Source organism: Syngnathus leptorhynchus, unplaced genomic scaffold (assembly GCF_054491065.1).
Source record: "Syngnathus leptorhynchus isolate UIUO unplaced genomic scaffold, UIUO_Slep HiC_scaffold_90, whole genome shotgun sequence".
In the NCBI taxonomy this organism is placed as follows: domain Eukaryota; kingdom Metazoa; phylum Chordata; class Actinopteri; order Syngnathiformes; family Syngnathidae; genus Syngnathus; species Syngnathus leptorhynchus.
Window position 1 is genome coordinate 122,193 of NW_028232057.1, and position 22,808 is coordinate 145,000.

The 22,808-nt window shown below is 43.6% G+C and overlaps 2 protein-coding genes and 1 long non-coding RNA gene across 9 annotated transcripts; 1 reads left to right on the forward strand and 2 right to left on the reverse strand.

The window, feature by feature from the left end:
• Positions 1 to 3,686: 3,686 nt before the first annotated feature.
• LOC147038058 (uncharacterized) lies at positions 3,687 to 5,744 on the reverse strand. Its single transcript, XR_015064135.1, has 2 exons — positions 5,639 to 5,744; positions 3,687 to 5,141 (listed from the first exon to the last, which is right to left on the reverse strand). It is a non-coding gene; the product is annotated as an uncharacterized LOC147038058 (long non-coding RNA).
• Positions 5,410 to 8,589, forward strand: LOC147038059 (uncharacterized). Of its 3 annotated transcripts, XM_085905068.1 has the most exons (12): positions 5,410 to 6,087; positions 6,175 to 6,294; positions 6,371 to 6,549; positions 6,626 to 6,733; positions 6,818 to 6,911; positions 7,114 to 7,163; positions 7,235 to 7,316; positions 7,400 to 7,485; positions 7,572 to 7,766; positions 7,833 to 7,928; positions 8,000 to 8,143; positions 8,213 to 8,589. In XM_085905068.1, exons 2-12 carry the CDS (start codon positions 6,192 to 6,194, stop codon positions 8,321 to 8,323), a joined length of 1,248 nt encoding a protein of 415 aa, XP_085761194.1. In that variant the 5' UTR covers positions 5,410 to 6,087; positions 6,175 to 6,191; the 3' UTR covers positions 8,324 to 8,589. The 3 variants fall into 3 exon arrangements, with proteins under 3 accessions (XP_085761194.1, XP_085761192.1, XP_085761193.1); XM_085905066.1 differs by having other exon boundaries at positions 5,410 to 6,294; XM_085905067.1 differs by having other exon boundaries at positions 5,410 to 6,294; positions 6,377 to 6,549.
• On the reverse strand, positions 7,991 to 13,632 carry LOC147038060 (nucleolar transcription factor 1-like). 5 transcript variants are annotated; one of them, XM_085905061.1, is made up of 20 exons: positions 13,006 to 13,632; positions 12,356 to 12,415; positions 12,111 to 12,283; positions 11,945 to 12,028; positions 11,631 to 11,786; positions 11,483 to 11,547; positions 11,278 to 11,404; positions 11,088 to 11,198; positions 10,828 to 10,961; positions 10,588 to 10,729; positions 10,451 to 10,492; positions 10,215 to 10,322; positions 9,998 to 10,153; positions 9,789 to 9,926; positions 9,442 to 9,710; positions 9,184 to 9,373; positions 9,052 to 9,099; positions 8,931 to 8,984; positions 8,680 to 8,787; positions 7,991 to 8,600 (listed from the first exon to the last, which is right to left on the reverse strand). In XM_085905061.1, exons 2-20 carry the CDS (start codon positions 12,390 to 12,392, stop codon positions 8,490 to 8,492), a joined length of 2,253 nt encoding a protein of 750 aa, XP_085761187.1. In that variant the 5' UTR covers positions 12,393 to 12,415; positions 13,006 to 13,632; the 3' UTR covers positions 7,991 to 8,489. The 5 variants fall into 5 exon arrangements, with proteins under 5 accessions (XP_085761187.1, XP_085761188.1, XP_085761189.1 ...); XM_085905062.1 differs by lacking the exon at positions 13,006 to 13,632 and adding an exon at positions 12,963 to 12,981; XM_085905065.1 differs by lacking the exon at positions 13,006 to 13,632 and having other exon boundaries at positions 7,995 to 8,597; positions 9,442 to 9,533; positions 9,600 to 9,710; positions 12,356 to 12,947.
• Between the last annotated feature and the right edge of the window lie 9,176 nt (positions 13,633 to 22,808).

Sequence of the window (22,808 nt, forward strand, 5' to 3'; positions counted from 1 at the left end):
CTGGTTAGAATATAATCAAACAATGTGGTATAGTAGAAACAAGGTACATTAAAAAAAGGTACATTATAAATTTTTTTTTTTTTTTTTTGGTTACAATATATATATCATGTTTGTTCTGGTTAGAATATAATCAAACAATGTGGTATAGTAGAAACAAGACACATTTAAAAAAAAAAAGGTACATTATAAAAATAAAAAAGGTACATAGTTTTGTATTACATTTTAAGAACGTACATACGCTATCATAGACCGTATCACATGTTTCGGTACATTTGATTCGATAAGAATTTTTAATTTGTTCAATTCGGCTTTAATATCAATTGGAATATTATTGCGTATATGTATAATAACCAAATCATGAAACAATGTCATCAGAGTAAACAGGTGGGCTAGCGTTATTTCACTCCATTCGTTGATAATGAGTTTTAATTTGTTAAAGACTTCTTCTAAATTTGATAAAATACACACTAGATTACTCCAAGTAATCTCTAAAACAGTTTGAGATATATGTCTGATTTTTACCATAATATCCACCAATTTCTGTGCAGAACCGTTGTTATTAACGTCACGCTGTATAATTACTCGTTCCAAATCCTCAGTCCAATTTTGCAAATCGTTTCTTCTCAAAGAATTACCCATTTCTCTCAACTTCGTGTCTATGAAACACAAATTCAATCACAGAATCAGAAATTTGGGCAAACTGTTTGTACTCAATAATACAGCTTTCTAGTTTCCTGAAGATGTCTTCTTCATAGGACAGATCTAACAAAATGACATTGATGATTTGTTTAACGTCTATTTGTGGTAACTGAATATCGAGGTGCATCAGCATTCTGTAAATAGCAGAAAAGAACTGTCTATTACATACTGATTTCATGACGGATTGGAAATTCTCGAACATATAATAATCTTTATGTTTTATGTACAGACATGTATGTCTCATCTGAGAAAGATCATCCAATTCACAAGCCAAACAATCACTTGCGGTATGTTTGAGCAATTTTTTATGTAGTAAGAGAACTACCAACAATTTGATTCTTACGTATTCAAGCGGCGACAGCCATGGTGGTGCGTTTTCGCTTTCAAAACTGGCGCTGGTTGATGACGAGGTGGATGGTAACGTTGAAGCCGCGGATGATGATGATTTCTTGCTCAACACCGACCTGGATGTTGATTTGTCGGGGTTGCTGTTCAATACTGCCCCCTTTGGTGAATTCTCGCAGTCGCTGTTCATTACAGGCCCTTCTGTTGAGGCGTGATCTGGAGGTGAAGGCTGCTTTGCAGACAGGGAGACATTATCTGCTTCAAACGGTGGAATTGCCAACTCGGGACACCATAGCTCCGATTCCACCGGGTTGTCCAGCGTGGTGAAAGACTGTCGTCTGGCCTCCTTTGCGTGCCGGGTAGCCGGTTCCTTCAACACACGTGTGAATCGGCGATCTGTTTTTCCCTCCCCGTCTTCTTCATCCGATGAAATTATGATAATGGAATCGGCATAAAGCAACGGTGCGAATTCTTTCAAACATTCTCGACCGCAGTCATCTTTTGCGGAATCAGGATGGCGGGTCCCCGGATACGTAACGGTGCGCTCCGGGCAAATCGGTGTGGAAGTCTGCATGCCGGTGTCAGTTTCATCAGAAGCACAGCCGCGGGGGCTCGGCGGGGAGGATGGAGGTGAACACAAATTAATTACCTCTTTGTGGTGACGTTGCAGGCCTTTCAGAATCTTTGGTTTCGGTTCCTTGTCTGCATCTTGGAAGGTAGGCAGAAGATTTCTGGCGCAGCGTTTGTCAGACATTTTGTCTCGATCAGCGAGATGTTTCTTGGTGAGATTCTTTGAGGTTTGAAGGTTTGGGGGTAGCTTTTTTTCTTATACAGAGCAGTTGTAAACGGTCCACGCCCTCCTCCTCCTCCTGGAGAATTAGGGGTGTGCTTGGAGTCTGGAGTAGGCGGTACTTTGATTGTAGGGGGATGTAAAAAAAATTAGAACGTATTGAGATGTTATTCAAATATGAATTTTTTTCGGGCCCCCACAACCGTGATCCACATTCTACTACACAAATACTGCTCCGTTATCATGGCAGTTAAGGGGTTAATTCTCCTCTGCCACTCTGATAAAGGGACTTGTAGAATCGTCTGAAGAACCCCGCACTCACTGTTGAAAACCTGAAGGCTAAGTAGAGCATCACATATTTCCCCGTCTTCCTCCTCCTCGGATAGCTGAGGTGAAACTTTGAGGCGGAAAAACCAACGGCCATTCGGTCCTAGTCTCGAAATCCAAGTTAGTGTGAGCTCCCCCTTCAGCCCCGTTTCTCCAACAAATTGGGGAAGGAGCTTTGGAAACAATTGACTGACGATGGCCCAGTCATTCGAGTTGAGGGATCCAAATCCGTGGGGCATAGTATATTTGCCATCCTCTTGCATGAAGAAGACTAGTTCGCCGATTGCGTGAAAATAATGATAACCCCAGGAAGAAGTAGGAGTTAAAGACCATTTATTCTCAAGCTCCGCCATATTTAGAGGACTCTGTTGCAATCTTCTGACAAACATATGCTTCTTCCTAGGGGCCTGTAAAAGTCCATCTGCACCCGTGGGTGATACGTGGACCGTCACCGGTGTTTCGCAGATCATACTTCTCAGTAGAAGGTTCAAAAATCGAGATACACAACCTCCACTCCACAGACTCTATATAGCCAACATTGTCGATCCCACCCACTTTTTGCCTTTCATCGTCACGTGTTATATTTGTGTTATATTTTCAAAGATCTTGTTTGAACATTTTTTTTAACTCCATTTCTCCTCCATACACAACATTGGACTGAGGACCAGCTAATTTCATCCCTCGGAAGATAAGATTCATTTTTTTCACCTCATACTATCATTAAAAAACTTTTTTAAACTGAACATTTTGGGGGGTATGTTTCATAAAACTCAGGGCGGCCTGCACGCACACACATCCCACAGATACACGCGGCGAGGTCATTGCGAGGTCATTGCGAGGTCATAAAAAAAAAAAACACAACCCCACAGACCACAGATCTTAATCTTCTAAGATCCTGATCTTAAGACCCTAAACATGTACAGACATATTCCCAGCCAAAACATAAACAAAAAGATTTACACTCATCCTGAGATAAATAAACTTACACACCTTACCACTCCTATCTCACGATGAAAGTGAATGAAACACTTAAACACCCCCTACAGGAACCCAGATCCAGACATACGCGGAGGGGTCAGACACCCCCCTGATCTTAAGACCCTAAACATGTACAGACATATTCCCAACCATCCAAAACATAAACAAAACAAGATTTACACTCATCCTGAGATAAATAAACTTACACACCTTACCACTCCTATCTCAGGATGAAAGTGAATGAAACACTTAAACACCCCCTCAGGATGAAAGTGAATGAAACACTTAAACACCCCCTCAGGATGAAAGTGAATGAAACACTTAAACACCCCCTACAGGACCAGGGAAGAAGCAGCACCTCATAACTTTTTTGACCTACACACACACACACACCCACACAAACATTCATACCAAACTCAAACCTTTCATCATTAACGATTCACCATTTCAATAAATAACAACCTAACCCTATTAACCCTATAACCCCATAACCTCGATAACCTCTATGACCTCATAACTCTTAAAAAAAAAAAAAAAAAAAAAAATAATAATACTTTTTTATTAAGGCCATAAATCACTACTCCATCAAAAGTTGTCACTTTATCCCTAATCCATTCTCTGACGAGGACACTTTGCGAGAGTGTGTCGATATGCAAAACAAGACCAATCAAAGGGTGGAGGGAGGGGCAGAGGAAAAGCCAAATTTTCAGCAAAACGGGCTTCCTCCTCTTTGACCTCTCATGCTCCTACCTTTGGTTTAAAAACATTTTTTTAGGTTATCAGAACTCCTGTACATACGATAAAATTATGAAAATGCTGATTGTATGCCCGGCAAATGACAAGGGGTCAAATTATGTCTGCACACTGAAGTTAAAATTTGCAAATCAAGTGGTAAAGTAATACAACTTGTTTCTAAAAGATAAATAGAAAAATTAGAGTGTGCTGTCCTCGCGTGCGTGGGTGGGACCAACTTCATGATCGACCGCAAGAACTGGCCAGCTTGCGACAAATCATTGTTGCCAGGTCCCCTCCCCTCGCACCGAGAGCTGTGCACGTGTGAGCATATTTGTTAAACTGATAAAATTGGCTAAACCTGTGTACAAAAGAAATTTGTTAGACTGTGGTCTATCCAATTTGCACCGCAAAACAGGAACAATTTCGAAGAATTAAATGAATAAATAAATAAATAAATAAGAGAAGAAATGAAAGGAATCTGTTTGTAGACAGAAAACTGGTTTACACTAGTGCTCATTAGTGTCTCACCCTGATGACAAAGTCGACAGACAGAGAAAACATGTTTTCTAGAATTGGATAAAGCAAAATTGTGGATTGTACACATTTCAAAATTGAATTTAAAAAAAAAAAAATCATTAATGATTAACGATTAATTATTTAAATGATTAATTCGCAAGATGTGTTTTTTTTTATGTGTTGAGATTTTTTTTTTTTTTTTTTTGGACTGGTGAATTCTTCTATCGGAAACATTAGGATAGGGATTGTGTTGAGAATGGTAAATGAATGTTGTGTGGAGGACTTGGATAGCTTGAGACCAATGTGTTGAAAAGACTGCTCTTTGGTGACTGTGTGTGAGATGCAAATGTGCAGGGACGAATGATTTCCTGAATGAAAGTATTGGTTGAATGGTTGAAGTTTGAAGAAGACTACTATGGGAAATTGGTAGAGCAGGTTGGACAAAAGAGTGCTTTGTGCAAGTTAAATGCTAAGAAAACAAAAACAAAAAACCCAAAGAAAAAGTTGTTGCTAATTACTAACAAAGTTATGAGGAAGTGGTGTGGGTGTTAGAAGGGCATGCGCTTATGCGGTTCACTGGCTCATCAACATTTGTTTGACTGATCAAAGGAATCATTTGCTACAGGACTTAACATCCAAATCTAACCGGGATCAGAGAATCTCCTTTAGGCGTCAGGCGGCATTTTTGGAAGGTTGATGGACATCTGACTTGTGGCAGAAGCACTCTCACACACCACCGTGCCATTGACAACTACAGGAGGGCAAGAAAATACAGAATCACTGACAAAAGCGGTTACCGATGCATTACATTTAAGTAACTTTTTGGTTAGCCTCACATTCAATTTACAAAATATGAAAAAGAACAGCTATGTGGGATTCAAAACATTGCCACGCCCTTTTGTCATGACGTCATGCGCAGAGTTTTGCTAACAGGTGCAAGCTAACGCGTTAGCATGTCACCCCCCCACCACTCACCCACCAGTGTTTACCAAACTCGACAGTTGAGTTGTGCTCTAAAATATTACTTTCTCCACACTTTAACTTTGCACAATAACATGTCATCATACAAAACGTCAGCTTTTACTCGTGCACGTGACAATTAAAGCTACCGAGTCTACAAGCAAAATGCATCAGAAACTAAGCACTAGCGACGTAGCTTATTTAGCATCGCAGAGCGTTGGTCAAAGGTGGATATAATGGTGGCATGGAATAAAACGCATAAACATGCTTTTTTCCAGTTGTGCTTACCCGAGGGGCGTCTACGCAAGTACTGTGAGAGCGGGTACATAGCGTAAAATAACAGCCAGCTGATCATGCTTCTTTTCTTCCGTCTGCGCATGCGCCATCGGAGCTCGCTTTGGATGCGGAGCACACAGTCAAGACCTAAATGACAAGTTCTCATCATGAAAGCAAACTTCATTACACCGACTGATGGAACTCACCAGAGATATGTTGCAAACTTATCTTTCATTCAATATTTCTAAAAACTAATTTTCCTTCCATCGTGGGCTACAGTTTGTCATCCTTTTCCAACAAAATCTTATCTTTTGCACCTGCTCATGTCTTCAGCTCTACATCCATCAACCTCTTCCTGACATACAATTCTAGTTATTCAAGACTGAACAAGTCCGGGATGCATATCCATAATTTAGTGCGGTACACACCACGTGCCGTCTGACAGATAGATTTACACAAAGGTGTTCTCTTTCACCTCACAGACTTGTACTTCAATGACAAATATGGCTCCTTGTTTGATTCCGTGTTTCTCCATTGCATGTTTCTAGTTTCACAGCTAACGCAAATGTCAACTCTATCTTTTGAGTCCCTCTGTTTAGAGGATGATGATGATCCATCTACCAAATTAAGACAAGACTTGGAAGACGATTTGGACCCAGGCTTAGATGGTGAGTCCATTGTAACATGAGTTCTCGAACACAACTTAATTATCATTTATTTTTAACATTTTGTGCATCCCCAAAGCTACAGATGACGAACCCTTGGGTTTAACATCTGTAGCTGATGTCTACCTACAAGCCTGCAAGCTGTTGAGTGTTGTTCCCGTGTCCTCCTTCATTCGGAACCTCGACTCTCCCACCATGACCCTCAGCCACTACGGTCTTGGACCATTGGGGTGCAAGGCACTCGCTATTGCTTTGGTGGTGAGTTGCAAAATATGAGCATGTCACCAAGAGCAAGCATTTTGATAGGCGCTATCGAAAATTATTTTGCACTCAGAGTGACATGCATCTCAACACTCTGGAACTGGCAGACAACGACATCCAAGCAGAGGGAGCCAAGGATCTGGCAGAGATGCTAAAAGTTAATTTCACCATCCAGCATTTGGTATGAAGAAAAAATGCTTTTCATGATATCAAATTAATAATCAATACGTTTTATTGTACAAGTGGGTGTGCATACATATTATAGGACTTGTCCAACAACCGTCTTCATTCTTCTGGCGCTGAGCATGTGGGTAAAATGTTGCTGGACAGCTTTTCACTAAAATCAATCAAACTTTCAGGTATGTGCAGTATATAATGATATAAATGTTTAAATTCTATTTTTATACTGTTATGAACTCATAATGTGGACAATACTCATTACTGGATTGGATATATTATCAATCAATGTCATTGCATGTCATATTATCACTGTCAATAATATTATTAGCAAGCTATAGCTATTGTACCTAGTTTGTCATTATGTTTTGTCTCATCCAACAGGAAATGGATTTATAGACGATGATGGAAAATATTTTGCAGAAGCTTTTTCTGTGAGTTCTTCGATCCGTTGACATCTGACCCTTGCATTCTTTTCTTACGATACAAATATTTTCACATTTAGGTCAACGTAAGTATTAAGGAATTAGACGTCAGCCATAATAAGTTTTGTGGACGAGGAGGAGAGTATCTAGGACTGTTGTTAGGTATGCTAGCATGTTTTTGTTAATGCGTTGGCATGACCGTTGGATAATAGCTGAAGGTTTATTCCTATTTTACATATTTACAGCAAATGCCGAGCATCTGGAGGTGCTGAATCTTTGTTGGAATCAACTCAGAATGAAAGGAGCTGTTGCGCTTTGCGCCGGACTCAAGGTACATGGGCCTTGGAGCCTTAAAATATAACACTTGAACGAATATAAATCGGCCCCGGTGTGAATATTGCTTCTCTCCATATTTAGGTGAATACAATGTTAAAGCACCTTGACCTATCATGGAATGGTTTTGGGAACGAAGGAGCCCTAGCTATAGGTGAAGCTCTGAAATTCAATCACACATTGGTGCACCTCAATCTCAACAACAATCGCATCACCAATGAAGGTGTCAGCTTGCTCTGCAGGGGTCTCGAATACAACGACACCCTACGGGTACTGATGGTGAGTAAACTAGTGGTAACCAGACGACAGTCTGATATAAAATCATGTTTCTAATTGTTCCCACAGCTGGCTTACAATTCACTAACAGTAGAGGGAGCGCTGTCCCTTCTCAATATGGTGAAGAAAATGTCGAAAACGACCTTGGAGGAGATTAATATATGCGTAAGTGAGAATAGACTCATCAATGATGTATTTTCCACTCCTTTTATTATTATCATTTTTGATCCGAGCAGAATGTATTGGTCAATGAAACCTTTTTACATCTGCTGGAGGTGACGAGCGAAGATCATCCTGATCTGGATGTGCAGTACGGAGGAGTTGGAGGGTTTATTGCTAAGAAACCAGTAAAACGCATCGACCCAATGAAAATCATCCAGGTTAGTTATATGTCTTCATGAAAAGTATATCCAATGTCTTATGATACATTTATTTTGCATTTATTGAAGGACTATCTGGATCAACACAAGCTACGTCTGTGGGATTTCTTCCGAAATATTGACAAAGATGCCACCATGCGAGTTTCTGTGGTCGATTTCAGGAACGCAATTCAGGTTTGACCAATGATTGGCCATATTTTTTAAACATCCACTATGGTTTATGGACCGTAAAGTGCGGCTTGGGCAGGGGTTGGCACAGTGGCAGAGATCTCCCCCCGAATGAAGCCCCCGTGGCTCAGCTTGGTCTGTCCCGTCGTCACGGTGGTCCCGCCCCCTGCGCCTCTCTTCAGTCCGAGTCAGAGTCTGACGAGCCGCCAGAGTTGGACTCGCTGCTGCTGTCTTCTGACTTGTTCTCCTTGTCGTCCACTTTGTCGTCGTCTTCGTCATCTTCGTCCTTCTTCAACACAAACGTTTGGAATGGTCCGTGAGAAACGAAAAGATTCACGCTGTTCCAAAATCGTATTGCCGCAACTTACGTCGTCGTCGTCGTCATCATCATCTTTGCTGGAGGACCCCGCTTCGGAGGAAGCCCTGTCCTTTTCATCGTCGTCTTCTTCTTCTTCTTCCTCCTCCTCCTTGGTGTCCTGCGGGAAGCCGTGCATAAGAGCTATCGTTGGCTGTTCTGCTTCTACATCTGGATTTTGTCCGCTTGGGAGAGATCCTTGCATCTTTGCAACAATTTTTGATCACTTTTAGGGGGTTTAGCGGCCCAATGCTAGCACCTTACCGATTTCTTGACCTTTGCCTTGGGGCCTCCTGGTTTTGTAGGGGTTTTTCTTTTCTGGAAGATCAAAAGGGCAACATGTCACCACAATAAACACAGCTTCTCAAATTGTGCTGCGCCTCACCTGTGAGTTGTACTCTTTGTACGAATTCCTAACTTGAGAAGATACGCTCTGAGGGAGGGAGGAAGGGAGGGAGTGATTAGAAGAAGCCGAATTGGATGATTTTCTTTTTTTAGCAGAAGCAGCGTCACTCACGGCCAGCCACTGCTCAAGCAGCACTTTGTACTGCCTCTGCATCTCCTCTGCAATCTTTTTGTAGCGGTCCTTGTCCTTGAGGGGCAGCCTCCGCCAGCGGCTACCGATCTTCGTCATCCTCACCTTCATGGGCAGGTGGTTGAGCTCTCCGTTGGACAGCATCTCCTGAGAGAACTTCTGGTAGCCGTTTCTGTGGAGAAAAAACAGGTCAGCTCACGGGAGGGAGGAAGCCCGGGACAAATTGCCAGCGCAACTCACGACGGCGGCTTCTTGGGTTCGCCCTCGAACTTCATCTTCTTCCCCGAGGCCACGGCGGTGGCGACGGGCGAACGCATCTCGCACAGGTCTCGCTGCGGACGACAGGCAGAGTGGCGCTTAGCTGCCGCCGGGGCGAGGTGGTGGTGGCGCTGGCTCACCTCGTATCTTTTCTGGTCTTCTGCCGCTTTTTTGATCCACATGATCTTTTCTTTCTTTTCCATAGTGCTCCAGGTGGCCTCCATCGCCTTCTGAGCCTTGGGTCGGTCATTCTGCGTTGCACACGCATCCTTTTCACTCCATTCAATGTCGATTGAAATAGGTGAAGTGTTTGTGTACGGCTGGCTCACCTTAAATCTGGCCAGGTAGTCTCCGATGACGCTTTGCTGCCAGATGTCCTGCGCCGTCTTGGGCGGGTCGGGCAGACTACGGTCCTCCTTTTTCTCCGACCCCGCCTTCAAGACAGCCTCCAGTCGCTTATACTTCTCCTGCGTTCAGGACGAGGATGTGGCTCAGTCCCACGTATTCGAGGGGGGGGGGGACGGGGGACGACTCGTACCTTTTTCTTGTCCGGCAGCTCGTTCCACATGCGCGCCAGCATCCGCGTGAGTTCGCTTTCGGAGAGATCCGGACGTTCCTGGTGCAGCTTGGGACGCTTCTCCTCGGAGAAGATGAACATGGCTGAGATGGGCCGCTTGGGTTTCTCCGCGTTGGCCTGCAAATCAGAAGCAAAGCGTCGAGACAATGCGAGCACAAAAATGGACGTCTCTGGGTACCTTGGCTTTGGAGTTCTTCCTGGACGCTGTGCTGTTGGCCCCACTGCCCCGCTTGAAGCCCACCTTGTCCTCACCCAAGACCCTCTGCTGCTCCTCCTCAGACAAACTCTGAAGCGATACAAAAAAAACATCACAGCCCAGTTTCAATGGCGAAAATGTGTTTTCGTGGTGAATTCAAAGCGTAAACACATGCCACGACAAGGCGACGTGTGTTTTGAAGCCTGAAAAGAACTTACGCTGAGGAATCTGTTCATCTCAATTTCGTATTCCTTCTTCCTCTACAAAGAGAGAGAGAGAGAGAAGAAAAAAAAGAAGGCCAATGAGAGCACTATGAAGAGAAGCCATACGGTGAGAGGCAAGCATTTTGCATTACCTGCTCACAGCGCTTCTGGTAGGCATCCTTCTCATTCTGCTTGAGCAGCTTCCAGCGCTGGCTGCACATGACCATACGCTCAGTGCTGGGCACGTCCTTCATGCTGGACATCAGCTCGGCGCAGAACATGGAGTAACCGTTCCTGGAGGGAAGGAAGGAGGGAAGGAAATGATGAGTGGCCCCTTTCTTCGGCCGAGGGAGGGACTCAGACGGAGTGGGGGGGGGGGGGCGCTGACTCACGGTGGAGGTTTGTCGGGACGGCCGTCGGACTTGTCCTTCAGGTGCCTCTCGGCTTTGGTCAGCGTGGACTTGACGATGTCCCCCTGCGTCAGGTTCATCTCAGGATGCTGCTGAATGTACTCGCGCATGGTCTCCTGCCAATATCAAAGCCCCAAAGTTGACGGGAAGCCAAATCATCCAATGAGTGGCATTTTGTCTCGATTAGACAGACAAGCTGAAGCTGGCACGTGATGTGCCGCCGCCGCCGTCTTCCAGCTCACCTCGTACAGCTTATACTGCTCCAGCGACTTGGCGATCCACTTGAGTCTCTTCTTGTCCGACAGCTGTGTCCACTGCTTGCTGAGGCAGTCCTTGATATCCTTTGTGGTAGCCTGGAAGAAGAAGAACGGCAAGAGATCCTCAATGATGAGATGAGGCCAACGGGCGGCAAAGAATAGCAAGCCAACTTACGTCCGGGTGGCCTTTAAGGAAGGCCTTCTTTTCGTGGGTGTACCACAGCTGCTGAGGCGTTTTGGCCTTCTCTGGAACATTTGAGCCTTTCTTAGTCATGCTCTCAATCAGCTCCGGGTGCTCCTCCCTGATGGACGGGAAACGTTTTCAAAATGCGATGTCCACGATAAGGAGCAAAATCCAAGTTCTCAATAGATGAACTCACCTGAACCTCATCATGCTGTGTCCAAAAACCTCTTTGTCCCTCACAAAGTCTTCCAAGTATTTTTTCTGCACAGTGCAAAGAAAAAAAAATGTCTTTCGATGGATTCCTCCCACCCATTCAAACAAACCCGAAGCATCTGACACTTTACCTTTTTTTTGTCAGGCAGCTCACGATATTTCTTGGACAAGATCTTGGTCAGATCCAAGTTGCTCATTTCTGGATGCAATTTTGCATACTTGGCCCTCTTCTCCATAAAGAAGCGGAAGTACGGTGTCAGGGGCTTCTTGGGAAAATCCGGATGTTTCTGTCACAGGAGGAAAACCAGGTTCCTGAATACTGTGGACTACATTTGATGCAGTTTATTTTCCAAAACCTGATTGTGGGTGCATCTTGTTTATGGAGATCAACTGCTCATTGAAATGTATCATTATTCATTGAAAACTAGATGCTGTCATAGGTTACCTTTAGTTTCTTGCCTTTGTACGGGTTCTTGATGTAGTCCTGAGCGTCCAAAATCAGCTCCGTGAGAGTCCGAAATTTACGGATCTGTTGTAGTCGGAGAAAGACGCACTCAATGAATTTTGTGCCTTTTCCAAAAGCTCGCAGCCACCCTGGTGGGTGGCCTCACCTCTTTGGCGACCTCCAGCCACTTCAGCTTGCACATTTCGGCCGTGTAGGAGTTGAAGGCCACTTTCTGCCAGTCCAGGTGGGACTCTGACGTCTTGTACTTGGTCAGGTCCTTCTGCGGCAGTGCCAACTTCATGGACTCCAGCAATTGGAGCACGTCGTCCTGGGCCCACACTGCAGCACAAAGTTCAGCCACAAGGTCAACAGAGCAACTTTAAATGGGATGGGAGTGGAGCCGAGCACTACCTTGAGGTTGGGATGTTGCCTCCATGTTTCCATTCATTTGTGAGCGATCTGTTATTTAGTCTGGAGAAACAAGTCAAATTAGTTTGTAGTTACTAACCACACCAATCTATATTTGAAGGCGTGGTAAATTCGCCATTTGCAAATTTGCTGTATCTACGTATCACTAAGTATATATTCAACGGGTCATAGGATGATAAGACTAGATTTTTTTGAAATCATATACATGCCATTCATTTTTCAAGTCACTGTTCTAAGATTTGCTTAGTTTGGTGTCCAAGCCATTTTTTTTTTATTGTCTTGGTTCAGGGCATTTAAATGTGGTATGGCAACAACAAAATGCAAAGCAGTCATCAATCTAATAACGAATGTTGTTCTCAACATGATTGGACGTGGAAATGTGGCGTGAATGGGCATTCCAACGTCGACATAATGGCTTCTATTCATTACACCGCCCCTAAAACGTTTACGCTCTGCGTTGAGGACACACACACACACACTGGCTATAGCTTGCGACTGCTCCCGATCTCAAATAACACCGGGCGGGCGCGCGCGCTAAAATGTAGCAACGCCTTAGCTCCCAGTCTCCGTCAGGCTCCTATTCACCCACCCGGAATTTCGCCTTCTTTCCCCCTCCCTCCCTCGCTTCCAACCTTGTTCCGACACGCAACGACTATTTTCTGCGCCTGGGCCCGCTGGCTAATGGAGGATTTTCGGGTGGGGGAGCCGAGGGGTTTGGGGTGGATCCACAAAGGAAGGAAGCAAATGGACGGACAGGCAGCTGGAGGCGACCAGCTGACCACGGGAGAGCCGCTTTCGCTCTCCGACCAACGGACCAACAATGGCGGCCATCACTGCGCCACAGGAGCCTCATCACCCGCGGATCTCACTCCGCCGCGCCACACTTGACTATAAACTGAAAGAATGGCGACATGTTGTCCTTGGCGGTTAACAAAGGGTTGTTTTTTTGGGGTGTTTTTTTTTTTTATATAGCGTACATGCTTTTAAGTGTGGTTTTATTCGAGAATTAACAAAAGTGCGGTATGTTCTTCAGTGAGGCGTAACCGAGAGGCGCTTCCATGATGGCGGATCCTCGTGGTTCGTCGTGTCCTTGATGGCTCCAGCTAGCACAAGCTAGCCTGTTAGCTCGAAAAGCCCCAGCCGGGGGCCAACCAGCGACGCCAAAATTTCGTTACCGGGGCCACCGTTTCAAAAAACGAATTGAACCTTAAAGACGTTTCAACACCGTACATTATGATCGATACAAAACAACTGTTAGCAAAACTCTGCGCATGACGTCATGACAAAAGGGCGTGGCAATGTTTTGAATCCCACATAGCTGTTCTTTTTCATATTTTGTAAATTGAATGTGAGGCTAACCAAAAAGTTACTTAAATGTAATGCATCGGTAACCGCTTTTGTCAGTGATTCTGTATTTTCTTGCCCCCTGTAGTTGTCAATGGCACGGTGGTGTGTGAGAGTGCTTCTGCCACAAGTCAGATGTCCATCAACCTTCCAAAAATGCCGCCTGACGCCTAAAGGAGATTCTCTGATCCCGGTTAGATTTGGATGTTAAGTCCTGTAGCAAATGATTCCTTTGATCAGTCAAACAAATGTTGATGAGCCAGTGAACCGCATAAGCGCATGCCCTTCTAACACCCACACCACTTCCTCATAACTTTGTTAGTAATTAGCAACAACTTTTTCTTTGGGTTTTTTGTTTTTGTTTTCTTAGCATTTAACTTGCACAAAGCACTCTTTTGTCCAACCTGCTCTACCAATTTCCCATAGTAGTCTTCTTCAAACTTCAACCATTCAACCAATACTTTCATTCAGGAAATCATTCGTCCCTGCACATTTGCATCTCACACACAGTCACCAAAGAGCAGTCTTTTCAACACATTGGTCTCAAGCTATCCAAGTCCTCCACACAACATTCATTTACCATTCTCAACACAATCCCTATCCTAATGTTTCCGATAGAAGAATTCACCAGTCCAAAAAAAAAAAAAAAAAATCTCAACACATAAAAAAAAACACATCTTGCGAATTAATCATTTAAATAATTAATCGTTAATCATTAATGATTTTTTTTTTTTTAATTCAATTTTGAAATGTGTACAATCCACAATTTTGCTTTATCCAATTCTAGAAAACATGTTTTCTCTGTCTGTCGACTTTGTCATCAGGGTGAGACACTAATGAGCACTAGTGTAAACCAGTTTTCTGTCTACAAACAGATTCCTTTCATTTCTTCTCTTATTTATTTATTTATTTATTCATTTAATTCTTCGAAATTGTTCCTGTTTTGCGGTGCAAATTGGATAGACCACAGTCTAACAAATTTCTTTTGTACACAGGTTTAGCCAATTTGATCAGTTTAACAAATATGCTCACACGTGCACAGCTCTCGGTGCGAGGGGAGGGGACCTGGCAACAATGATTTGTCGCAAGCTGGCCAGTTCTTGCGGTCGATCATGAAGTTGGTCCCACCCACGCACGCGAGGACAGCACACTCTAATTTTTCTATTTATCTTTTAGAAACAAGTTGTATTACTTTACCACTTGATTTGCAAATTTTAACTTCAGTGTGCAGACATAATTTGACCCCTTGTCATTTGCCGGGCATACAATCAGCATTTTCATAATTTTATCGTATGTACAGGAGTTCTGATAACCTAAAAAAATGTTTTTAAACCAAAGGTAGGAGCATGAGAGGTCAAAGAGGAGGAAGCCCGTTTTGCTGAAAATTTGGCTTTTCCTCTGCCCCTCCCTCCACCCTTTGATTGGTCTTGTTTTGCATATCGACACACTCTCGCAAAGTGTCCTCGTCAGAGAATGGATTAGGGATAAAGTGACAACTTTTGATGGAGTAGTGATTTATGGCCTTAATAAAAAAGTATTATTATTATTATTTTTTTTTTTTTTTAAGAGTTATGAGGTCATAGAGGTTATCGAGGTTATGGGGTTATAGGGTTAATAGGGTTAGGTTGTTATTTATTGAAATGGTGAATCGTTAATGATGAAAGGTTTGAGTTTGGTATGAATGTTTGTGTGGGTGTGTGTGTGTGTGTGTGTAGGTCAAAAAAGTTATGAGGTGCTGCTTCTTCCCTGGTCCTGTAGGGGGTGTTTAAGTGTTTCATTCACTTTCATCCTGAGGGGGTGTTTAAGTGTTTCATTCACTTTCATCCTGAGGGGGTGTTTAAGTGTTTCATTCACTTTCATCCTGAGATAGGAGTGGTAAGGTGTGTAAGTTTATTTATCTCAGGATGAGTGTAAATCTTGTTTTGTTTATGTTTTGGATGGTTGGGAATATGTCTGTACATGTTTAGGGTCTTAAGATCAGGGGGGTGTCTGACCCCTCCGCGTATGTCTGGATCTGGGTTCCTGTAGGGGGTGTTTAAGTGTTTCATTCACTTTCATCGTGAGATAGGAGTGGTAAGGTGTGTAAGTTTATTTATCTCAGGATGAGTGTAAATCTTTTTGTTTATGTTTTGGCTGGGAATATGTCTGTACATATTTAGGGTCTTAAGATCAGGATCTTAGAAGATTAAGATCCGTGGTCTGTGGGGTTGTGTTTTTTTTTTTTTTATGACCTCGCAATGACCTCGCAATGACCTCGCCGCGTGTATCTGTGGGATGTGTGTGCGTGCAGGCCGCCCTGAGTTTTATGAAACATACCCCCCAAAATGTTCAGTTTAAAAAAGTTTTTTAATGATAGTATGAGGTGAAAAAAATTAATCTTATCTTCCGAGGGATGAAATTAGCTGGTCCTCAGTCCAATGTTGTGTATGGAGGAGAAATGGAGTTAAAAAAAATGTTCAAACAAGATCTTTGAAAATATAACACAAATATAACACGTGACGATGAAAGGCAAAAAGTGGGTGGGATCGACAATGTTGGCTATATAGAGTCTGTGGAGTGGAGGTTGTGTATCTCGATTTTTGAACCTTCTACTGAGAAGTATGATCTGCGAAACACCGGTGACGGTCCACGTATCACCCACGGGTGCAGATGGACTTTTACAGGCCCCTAGGAAGAAGCATATGTTTGTCAGAAGATTGCAACAGAGTCCTCTAAATATGGCGGAGCTTGAGAATAAATGGTCTTTAACTCCTACTTCTTCCTGGGGTTATCATTATTTTCACGCAATCGGCGAACTAGTCTTCTTCATGCAAGAGGATGGCAAATATACTATGCCCCACGGATTTGGATCCCTCAACTCGAATGACTGGGCCATCGTCAGTCAATTGTTTCCAAAGCTCCTTCCCCAATTTGTTGGAGAAACGGGGCTGAAGGGGGAGCTCACACTAACTTGGATTTCGAGACTAGGACCGAATGGCCGTTGGTTTTTCCGCCTCAAAGTTTCACCTCAGCTATCCGAGGAGGAGGAAGACGGGGAAATATGTGATGCTCTACTTAGCCTTCAGGTTTTCAACAGTGAGTGCGGGGTTCTTCAGACGATTCTACAAGTCCCTTTATCAGAGTGGCAGAGGAGAATTAACCCCTTAACTGCCATGATAACGGAGCAGTATTTGTGTAGTAGAATGTGGATCACGGTTGTGGGGGCCCGAAAAAAATTCATATTTGAATAACATCTCAATACGTTCTAATTTTTTTTACATCCCCCTACAATCAAAGTACCGCCTACTCCAGACTCCAAGCACACCCCTAATTCTCCAGGAGGAGGAGGAGGGCGTGGACCGTTTACAACTGCTCTGTATAAGAAAAAAAGCTACCCCCAAACCTTCAAACCTCAAAGAATCTCACCAAGAAACATCTCGCTGATCGAGACAAAATGTCTGACAAACGCTGCGCCAGAAATCTTCTGCCTACCTTCCAAGATGCAGACAAGGAACCGAAACCAAAGATTCTGAAAGGCCTGCAACGTCACCACAAAGAGGTAATTAATTTGTGTTCACCTCCATCCTCCCCGCCGAGCCCCCGCGGCTGTGCTTCTGATGAAACTGACACCGGCATGCAGACTTCCACACCGATTTGCCCGGAGCGCACCGTTACGTATCCGGGGACCCGCCATCCTGATTCCGCAAAAGATGACTGCGGTCGAGAATGTTTGAAAGAATTCGCACCGTTGCTTTATGCCGATTCCATTATCATAATTTCATCGGATGAAGAAGACGGGGAGGGAAAAACAGATCGCCGATTCACACGTGTGTTGAAGGAACCGGCTACCCGGCACGCAAAGGAGGCCAGACGACAGTCTTTCACCACGCTGGACAACCCGGTGGAATCGGAGCTATGGTGTCCCGAGTTGGCAATTCCACCGTTTGAAGCAGATAATGTCTCCCTGTCTGCAAAGCAGCCTTCACCTCCAGATCACGCCTCAACAGAAGGGCCTGTAATGAACAGCGACTGCGAGAATTCACCAAAGGGGGCAGTATTGAACAGCAACCCCGACAAATCAACATCCAGGTCGGTGTTGAGCAAGAAATCATCATCATCCGCGGCTTCAACGTTACCATCCACCTCGTCATCAACCAGCGCCAGTTTTGAAAGCGAAAACGCACCACCATGGCTGTCGCCGCTTGAATACGTAAGAATCAAATTGTTGGTAGTTCTCTTACTACATAAAAAATTGCTCAAACATACCGCAAGTGATTGTTTGGCTTGTGAATTGGATGATCTTTCTCAGATGAGACATACATCGACCGATACGCAAAGTCAAGGCATCGGTATCGAAACTGAAAAAGTCGGATCGGTGCATCTCTACTCCTGAGTACAAATCGCCTCCTCACCCAAACTATGAAAAAAAACCCACGATTTATAGTCCGAAAAATCTTCTAATCATAAATCTAGTTATTACTAATTGTATTACTAGTTGTACTCTAATTGTACAGAACGTTGACATATTTTCACAGCAGTCTTCTATCAATTACCTGATCACAAATTTCCTGAATCAAAGACTATAGCATGTGTAACAAAAGTAAAGCAATGAATGGAGCTAGTCTTTTTGCAGCCAATCCTAGCACTTTCCCTCATTTGCAGCATAGTCAGGGTGTTCCAAATGCAATATGCCTGAGTACGCCTTATTTGACATTGCAGAAACAGAAATAGACTCATTGTGGACAGTGCAAGACATTGTTAGGTAAATTGTAAAATCACACTTCGGGCCCTCACGGATGATTTAGTCAGCCGTGCATCATGACTGGCATTAAAACAATATTGAGGCAATTGAGGACTGCCTGCCACCCCCGATTTTGTGTACTAGTGAGAAACCCGACATACTTGCACCTCAATTGCGATAGGTGTGCGATTAAATTATTTAAGATATTTATTATAGTTTGTTCAATTGTGTTATCTCGACAATAATTCATCATCCTATGTTGTTGTCATATGAATGAATGAAATACCACAACATCCACCATGTACGAAGGGTCGAATTTGTCTGCTTCCACCTCAATCGAATGCTATACCATCGGAGCTACATAATTTAACTAGCCTGGTATGTAGTCTACTTTTTGTCACCAAATTGTTAGATGTGCTGTGAGACATGTCAGGAATGCCTGGTAAGGCATAGGATGTGCACAAAATTCGTAAACACACTGAAATATACCACTGTCAGTGCACGAACACTAGTCCAGAGTAATTTTGTTACCAAAATTTCGGATGAGTTGGGGGCGAAGAAACGGCAATGGACAACCATGAAAGGCGCACCAAGGTCCCAAATATGCTTGAGTAAACAAATATGAAGTTATGCCTGTTTTAACGCCGAGCGCAAAGGCAGCAGTCTACCAAAATAGGGCTCAGAGTTGTATGTGCGAGTCAGTCTCAGAGAAACCAAAATACAGTTCGTAATTTGGCTTGGCAAATATTTGAGCCCAATATCTAGTTCAGGAATAGGAAACCTTGGTCCTACGAGAGCAATATCCTGCCTATTTTCCGTCTCGCCAATAGTGCAACATACTTTATGATCAAGATCTTTAAGGTTTCTACAGAGCTTGCTGAGGAGCTGATCATTTGAATCAGGTGTGATGCAGCGGGGAGAAATGGAAATCAGCCAAAGTATGGCTCTCGTACGACCGGCGTTCCCTACCCGTTCTAGTTGAAGCCTTTAAATATCCATCCATCCATTTTCTGAACCGCTTAGTCCCCACGGGGGTCGCGGGTGTGCTGGAGCCTATCCCAGCCGTCATCGGGCAGTAGGCGGGAGACACCCTGAACTGGTTGCCAACCAATCGCAGGGCACACAGAGAGGAACAACCACTCGCACTCACACCTAGGGACAATTTGGAGTGCTCAATTGGCCTATCAAGCATGTTTTTTTTGGGATGTGGGAGGAAACCGGAGTGCCTGGAGAAAACCCACGCGGACATGGGGAGAACATGCAAACTCCACACAGGGAGGGCCGGAGGAGGAATTGGACCCGCACCCACCTAACTGAGGCGGACGTGCTACCCACTGCGCCACCGAGCCACCTAGCCATTAAATAATCAATAAAAAACCTAAAATTAACAGTATTTAATATATAGGTAGAATAATTAAAGTTCAATCCAACCTTCTGTAACATCTGTGGAGATTTAGAGCGAATCTTACCTTCCACCAAAAACAATGACCGGACAATCAGTGGCTGACATTTGAAGTTTCAACACACTGATCATGACTGTATAATCTGCAATTGTCTGAGTCACACCCTTCTTCTCAAATATAGTCACTTTGCTATGAAGGCTGGCCAGTCTACACTGAGTGTTTAAAGGCAATGCCGAAACGAAAATACACATACACGGAGGAGTTGAATAAAAAAATGCCCGTGCTTTTGCCAGGGTCGTGATCCTTGTGAAGCTGAGTGCTTGATATGCAAGGTAGGCACTTACATGTTGTTAGGGTTTATAAACTATCTTGATCGTATGATTATGTTGGGATGTAGACTAGAATGATGAACTTTGTTTGAACCTTTTACCTTCCCCTGATTCTGAACAATTGAACCATTCATTTGTTGAAGCTCTCCAGGTGGTGTGGAGGCGTCCTTGTTTTGCTCCACTAGAATTTATGTCCACGGCCTTGTGGAGAGATAGACTGGGACCCTCCCAAGTGGTTAATCATTTGCTGAGGTGCCCACTACACATGTCAAATGTCACCCCCACCTTGGCTGACTCTCACCCCCACCTTTCTTCTTTTCTCAATAAAGACTCTCTTGCATGACTGCAACGGCAGACTTTGTTCGGACATTGCTGTATCTACAGTACCGAACAGATTCTCCACTTGCAAGTGTTCAAAAGGGCATACTGTCTCTCCGTGTGGTTCTTGCAGATTAAGTTAGAGTTAGAACATCCCTAACATTTTGGTGCCGAAACCCGGGACCCACATACCCACTGCTGATCGACGGAGGACGACGTGCTGCATTGTCGACAAGCCAACGTCCATTAGGAGGACCTGGTAAAGAAAAGACCTGGCAAGTAAATTCTTTGCTGGGCCAGCATCTTAGGTCTGCCTTCGTCGGACAACAGTGGATTGACGGGATCCGGCAGTGCAACGAACCAGGGGACAAGTAAGTTAAAGCCCTAAGTGTAAACGCGTAAAAAATTAAAGGTGCACAAGATATACGGCTTTGGTTCGTCCGAGCTATGAAGTTTACGGCTTTGGTTCGTCCGAGCTATGAAGTTTACGGTTTGGTTTATCCGAGCTATGAAGTTTACGGCTTTGGTTCGTCCGAGCTATGAAGTTTACGGCTTTGGTTCGTCCGAGCTATGAAGTTTACGGTTTGGTTTGTCCGAGCTATGAAGTTTACGGTTTGGTTTGTCCGGGCTAAGAAACAGCTGGGGTTCTAGCCCCAGGGGAAGGAACAGGCTAAGAAAAGTCAGAGCTTCTTTTTCTTGATTGAAGAAGGGCGTAGATTCTTTCTTCTTTTTGGTCTGTTTTTTCCAAGCTGTTTGCATGAATGTTGTGTGGTTGAGAGTGTGACTGGTAGGATAATTTGACCAAGAGGCAATTGTTGTTGAACGGTCAATTTAATCCTGCATTGAGTATCCGAAAAAAAAAAAAAAAAAAAAAAGTAAAAAAAAAAAAAAAAAAAAAAAAAAAATTGAATAAGAAGTGGAAAAATCTAAAAATACCAAGTTAAGATGGGAAATAAAAACAGTAAATCTCTAGCCCTTGAAGGTGATGAGAAGTCCATCCCATTGACATTTGAAAAATAATTTAGGGTGCATAATGGCATCCCATCCAATGATGCAGCTGAGAGTGCTTATCAGCAACAGCTAAAATATGCGCTCCCCAATGGTTCCCCACCTGAATTAGACAACAGGGTGCGGAAACACTTGGTGGAAACACACACTGCTTGTGTTACAACAACCATGCAGTGGGCCAGAGATGCTGACAAAGTGATCAAGAAAGGCAAAAGGTCCGATGTATTTCATCTAGATGATGATGATAATCATGTAGATGAAGATGCAACAGTCTTCTTCCAAAGTTCCCAATGGGGCAGAGGAAGAGGTCAATGTCAGCAAGGTCGCAAGCCCCCATATGGTTCAAAACCCCCACCAGATTCTGACAAGTGTTGGAACTGTGGGAGACGAGAGAGAGAATGGATTAGGGATAAAGTGACAACTTTTGATGGAGTAGTGATTTATGGCCTTAATAAAAAAGTATTTTTTTTTTTTTTTTTTTTTTTTTTTTAAGAGTTATGAGGTCATAGAGGTTATCGAGGTTATGGGGTTATAGGGTTAATAGGGTTAGGTTGTTATTTATTGAAATGGTGAATCGTTAATGATGAAAGGTTTGAGTTTGGTATGAATGTTTGTGTGGGTGTGTGTGTGTGTGTAGGTCAAAAAAGTTATGAGGTGCTGCTTCTTCCCTGGTCCTGTAGGGGGTGTTTAAGTGTTTCATTCACTTTCATCCTGAGGGGGTGTTTAAGTGTTTCATTCACTTTCATCCTGAGGGGGTGTTTAAGTGTTTCATTCACTTTCATCCTGAGATAGGAGTGGTAAGGTGTGTAAGTTTATTTATCTCAGGATGAGTGTAAATCTTGTTTTGTTTATGTTTTGGATGGTTGGGAATATGTCTGTACATGTTTAGGGTCTTAAGATCAGGGGGGTGTCTGACCCCTCCGCGTATGTCTGGATCTGGGTTCCTGTAGGGGGTGTTTAAGTGTTTCATTCACTTTCATCGTGAGATAGGAGTGGTAAGGTGTGTAAGTTTATTTATCTCAGGATGAGTGTAAATCTTTTTGTTTATGTTTTGGCTGGTTGGGAATATGTCTGTACATGTTTAGGGTCTTAAGATCAGGATCTTAGAAGATTAAGATCTGTGGTCTGTGGGGTTGTGTTTTTTTTTTTTTATGACCTCGCAATGACCTCGCAATGACCTCGCCGCGTGTATCTGTGGGATGTGTGTGCGTGCAGGCCGCCCTGAGTTTTATGAAACATACCCCCCAAAATGTTCAGTTTAAAAAAGTTTTTTAATGATAGTATGAGGTGAAAAAAATGAATCTTATCTTCCG